Source organism: Cebus imitator, unplaced genomic scaffold (assembly GCF_001604975.1).
Source record: "Cebus imitator isolate Cc_AM_T3 unplaced genomic scaffold, Cebus_imitator-1.0 Scaffold388, whole genome shotgun sequence".
Taxonomy (NCBI): Eukaryota; Metazoa; Chordata; class Mammalia; order Primates; family Cebidae; genus Cebus; species Cebus imitator.
In genome coordinates, this window is record NW_016107703.1 from 804,150 (window position 1) to 809,615 (window position 5,466).

Sequence of the window (5,466 nt, forward strand, 5' to 3'; positions counted from 1 at the left end):
TCACCCATTCCAAGAGCTGATGGCTGGGCTTCGGCCACCGACTGCTGGACGGCAGGGCCCACAGGAGCTCAGGAGCTGAGTCCAAGGGGGCGGGGTCGGGCCTGGGAAGCGGGGCGGGATGGGGGCGGGATGGGGGCGGGATGGGGGCGGGATGGGGGCGGGGCCTGCTCGACACGCTCGGTGCTCCGCCGCCCGCTCTGCGTAAGCTCGCCAGGCGCTCGCAGGCTCCGGCGTCGCCAACATGTCGACCGCCATGAACTTCGGGACCAAGAGCTTCCAGCCGCGGCCCCCGGAGAAGGGCAGCTTCCCGCTTGATCACTTCGGTGAGCGGCGGAAAGTCGGCGGGCAGGGTTCTGGGATGGGTGTCTGGGGCAAGGCCCAGCACAGAGCCCTATGGGGTGCCGGCATCTAGCACGGTACAGGCGGGGAAACTGAGGCACGGCGGGTTTCCCCACCCCCCAAGTCCTGGGTCACTGCTGCGGCCGTGGACCCTGCAGGTGGGAGCTGGCAGGGCCGTGGGCTCCTTGACGAGGGCAGCAACACCGACTTTTTGCGTCGGGCTTCCGGGTCCCGGGCTACGCTTTGACTCACCCGGGCGGGCTGTTGGTGCCCTGGGTTTGCAAAGCGGGGTATTTGGCGGCTGCGAAGCCCGCAGCTGCAACCGCGGCTTAGACGGTGCCTGGCGGTGTCTGCTGCAAAACTCAAAAGTGCTGCTCATTTCTTAGTGCTTCTGGCTTGATTCCGGTTTGGGGTTAGCCATTAAGTGAGCCTCGGTGGACATGAAGGCTTCGAAAAAGGATCTGTGGGCCGGGCGCGGTGGCTCTCGCTTGTAATCCCAGCACTTTGGGAGGCCGAGGTGGGCGGATCACTTGAGGTCAGGAGTTCGAGACCAGCCTGCCCTACATGGTGAAACCCCGTATCTACTAAAAATGCAGAAATTAGGGAGCCGCGGTGGCTCAGGCCAGTTGTTCTGGTGCTTGGGGAGGCGAGGCTACGCGTTCGAGGCCAGCCTGGGCAACATAAGAACCTCTCATTCATTTTAAAAAAAAGTACAAAAATTAGTCGGAAAACATAAGAATCTCTCATTCATTAAAAACAAAAACAAAAATTAGTCAGGCATGGTGTGGTTTGCCTGTAGTCCCAGTTTCTCCGGAGGCTGAGGCAGGAGAATTGCTTGAACCGGGAGGCTAGGTTGCAGTGAGCGGAAATCGTGCCACTGTACCCCAGCCTGGGCGACAGAGTCAGAAAACGTCTCAGAAAAAGGATCTCTGGATTACCATTTCTTTCCCAACATTTTGTTATGACATTTTCAAACACACAGCAAAAATGAAAGAATTTTTACCCTGAACTCTTCTATCACCTAGATTGCACCTTAACCTTTTAGTGGGCTGATTTTACCACGTTGTAGATTTGTTTTTTTCCAGTGTTGTTTTCAGCATGTTTCTGAAGGAAACAGGTTTGGTTTTTGTTGTTGTTGTTTTTGAAACGGAGTCTCGCTCTGTTGCTAGGCTGAAGTGCATGCAGTCGCGTGATCTTGGCTCACTGCAACCTCCCCCTCTCAGATTCAAGCGATTCTCTTGCTTCAGCCTCCTGAGTAGCTGGGACTACAGGCCCCCAGCACCACACCCAGCTAATTTTTTGTATTTTAGTAGAGATAGGGTTTCACCATGTTGGCCAGGATGGTCTCGATCTCTTGACCTCATGATCTGCCTGCCTTGGCCTCCCAAAGTGCCAGGATTACAGGCATGAGCCATCGTGCCGAACGTTGTTTTTTTGGGGGGAGGGGGGTGGGGACAGGGTCTCACTCTGTTGTTCAGGCTGGAGTGCAGTGCTGCAATCATAGCTCAATGCAACCTTGACCTCCTTCCTTTCTGGGCTCAGGGGAGTCTCCCGCCTCAGCCTCTGGAGTAGCTGGGACTATAGGTGTAGAGCATCACACCTGGCTAATTTTTTTTTTTAAGAGATGAGGTTTTCCCACATTGCCCAGGCTGGATTGATTATTTATTTATTTATTTATCTATTTTTGAGTTGGATTCTTACTCTGTTGCCCAGGCTGGAGTGCAGTGGTGTTATCTCAGCTCACTGCAACCTCCACCTCCTGGGTTCAAGTGATTCTCCTGACTCAGCCTCTCGAGTAGCTGAGATTACAGGCACCCGCCACCACACCTGGCTAATTTTTGTACTTTTAGTAGAAATGGGGTTTCTCCAAATTGGTGAGGTTGGTCTTGAACTCTTGACCTCAGGTGATCCGCCCACCTCAGCTTCCCAGAGTGCTAGGATTACAGGTGTGAGGCACCGTGCCTGGCCTGGATTATTTTTTTAAGAGTCAGGGTCTTGATCTCTTGCCCAGGCTGAAGTGCAGTTGTGTGACTAGCTCACTGCATCCTTGAACTCGTTTGATCAAGCGATCCTCCTGCCTCAGCCTCCTGAGTAGGTAGAACCACAGGTGTGTGCCACATCTGGCTAACTTTTAATTTTATTTATTTATTTATTTATTTATTTATTTATTTATTTGGAGAGATAGGGTTCTCACTATGTTGCCCAGGCTGGTCTCAAAAACTCCTGGGGTCAAGCAATCCTCCCAGAGTGCTGGGATTACAGGCATGAGCCACCGAGGCCAGCCTGAGAAAAGTTTTGAAAAGAAAAGCAGCGCAGCTCTCAAGGCCGTTGTGTGGTTGCATCATGTTTCACTTTGAAAAGAACATGCTGCCGGCCGGGTGTGGTGGCTCACACCTGTAATCCCAGCACTTTGGGAGGTCAAGGTGGGCGGATCACCTGAGGTCAGGAGATCAGCCTGGACAACATGGTGAAACCCCATCTCTACTAAAAATACAAAAATTACCCAGGCGTGGTGTTGGGCACCTGTAATCCCAGCTACTTGGGAGGCTGAGGCAGGAGAATCACTTGACCCCAGGAGGCGGAGGTTGCAGTGAGCCGAGATCGTGCCATTGCACTACATGCAGCCTGGTGGATAAGAGCGAGACTTAGTCTTTTTAAAAAAAAAAAAAAATGAACATGCTGTTTTCTTTCTCATTTTAGGTGAATGTAAAAGCTTTAAAGAGAAATTCATGAAGTGTCTTCATGACAATTATTTTGAAAATGCTTTGTGCAGAAATGAATCAAAAGAATATTTAGAATGCAGAATGGAGAGGTAGGTATGGCTAAGAGTTCTGACTTCCACCTCCCACTACTCCAACTAAAACATTTTTTTTTTCCTGCAAGGCCATGACGGCGTGTCTTTTTCAGGCCTGGGATTCAGCTTACGTGTTTCAGGACTGTAGAATTGTTTGCCTTTGAAATAGAGGCTTATCAGATGAAATTGTACCACAAGCTGTTTCACAATCTTGGGAACCTCTTCTTGAGCAATAGCATTACACAGGATTGCATTCTAGAGAGCATTTGCTTTCCAAATTTGGTTGCTACCGACCCATCATTAAGGTTTCAAAGTTGTGCATCATAAAAATGCTGACTGAGTCAAAAGACTGAAGTTCACACAGTTTATATCTTTCGCATTCTCAGACCTTAAAAATATGCACTGGGCTGTTTTGCTCCACTTAGAGTTGATTGGAATGTGACAGGGAGGACAATAGACTATTTAAGAAATGATGAAAGATGAATGATTCTTCCTGTCCTAACCAGAACTCACCAAGCTCACTTTTAAACAAAACAAATGCGTTTGTAGCTATGATCCCCACAGCTTTTACTTAAAATAAGAGCTATTCTCATCCCTTATGCAAAAAAGCATGTAGCGTATAATTATATGATGGTGGTGGGAGCTTTTATTTTTGCATTTTGAGGCCGTGATTAGCTCACTAGGCATTTCAGTCCAGTCCTCACACAGCTGTGTCTCTGCTGAAGACAGTTTGACGATTAACCCATCCACTTTGAACTCTCTTTTCATTTTCCCATGACACATTCAGACATTTCCCTCAAGGCAAAAATCAGTTGTGCCATCCCGGCCACGCAAGTGTGTTCAGGGTTATCTGTGTGGACATTTGGGGCCGGGAGGAAGGATGACGTGCCTTCTCAACAGTGTGGATGTCCTGTGAGGCCACGTTCTGCCTTCAGGGCTATTGGCTAGGCTCTTCCAGGGCTTCCATTTGTCCAGGGGCCACACTGAATCTGGCTCTCACCATCTCTAATTGTTTAAGTAGCACACTGGCTGGAGCCACATGTTTAAATTAGCCTTAAATTAATGCATCTTTAGAAAACTAGAACTGAGAATTTCCTCATGGCATTAGAGATGGTGCAAATTGGGCTCTGTTGATGTGAGGGTATGAGCAAGCCTTCTGCCTCGTGCTCAGCTTCGCCAGGAGACCTGCTGAAGATAGCAGGGAGAAGGGGGCCAGGCCACGGCCTCTGGTAGGTTCGCAGCTGTACAGGTGATGTCTAGGCAGACGAGCAGGGTGTGTGTTTCTCATTTCGTTGATTTTTTATTTTCCTTTTTAAAAATCCTTCTTCTATAAGTCAGTTATTTTGACTGTGGAATTTTGATTGGTTGTTTGTTCTCAAAAATCATCAAACGTGCAGAGGTTGAGGATAGCCTGTGTCTGGTAACCGGCGCCCACCCGGTCTTTAGCCATTTCTTTTCTTCCTTTTTCTGTGCTGAAATCCCAGACATTACTCTCACCTCCACATGCATCTGTTTTAGAAAATGGACCACAGTAGAATTTTTTTAAGTTGTCTCTTGAGGACTTGGCCCTTGTGAGCCTGATACGAAAATGTAGGTGTGTGGCGATCTCAAGCCTCTGCAGTGATTGAGAAGTTCGCGTCCCGTCCTGGGGATTGGGCACCGGGGGTCACAAAGATGCCCTGGTGGAGCAGCCTCAGTCCCTGTCAGCAGCACAGAGTGTGCGGGGGCCTTGTGGGATGGTGGTGGGGTCTCCTGGCTGGGTTGTGGGGAGGATAGAGGAGGCCACCCCTGTAAAGCAGGCAGCAGGATCCGGGGCACATCACCATGTGTGAATTCACATCATTGTTACTATTGTCCTGAAGAGTGTGGGGCACATAGAAAGTCATGCTGAGTTCTGACTTTCACGCCTCTAAGATGGCTGCACTGTGATAAACAGCTGGGAATTATTTGGGTGGATGTGGTGGCTCACGTCTGTAGTCCCAGCACTCTGGGAGGCCAAGCAGGAGAATCAGTTGAGCTCAGGACTTCAAGACTAGCCTGGGCAACATGGCAAGACCCTGTTTCTACAAAAAGTTTCTTAAAAAATTAGCTGGCCAGGCACAGTGGCTCACGCCTGTAATCCCAAAACTTTGGGATTTTGGAGTTCAAGACCAGCCTAACCAACATGGTGAGACCCTGTCTGTACTAAAAATACAAAAATTAGCCAGGTGTGGTGACAAGTGCCTGTAATCCCAGCTACTCAGGAGGCTGAGGCAGGAGAATCACTTGAACCCAGGAGGCGGAGGTTGCAGTTAGCCGAGATCATGCCACTGCACTCCAGCCTAGGCAACAGA

General features: G+C 49.7%; 1 protein-coding gene across 1 annotated transcript in view; it reads left to right on the forward strand.

Moving 5' to 3' along the window:
* The first annotated feature begins 177 nt into the window (after positions 1-177).
* The window catches only part of LOC108288998 (cytochrome c oxidase assembly protein COX19), a 6,904-nt gene continuing 1,615 nt past the window's right edge, over positions 178-5,466 (forward strand). The window contains exons 1-2 of the mRNA XM_017508249.2: positions 178-323; positions 3,040-3,151. Coding sequence (XP_017363738.1) covers positions 242-323; positions 3,040-3,151 — 194 coding nt within the window. The 5' untranslated portion in view covers positions 178-241. The remainder of the gene's footprint in view (positions 324-3,039; positions 3,152-5,466) is intronic.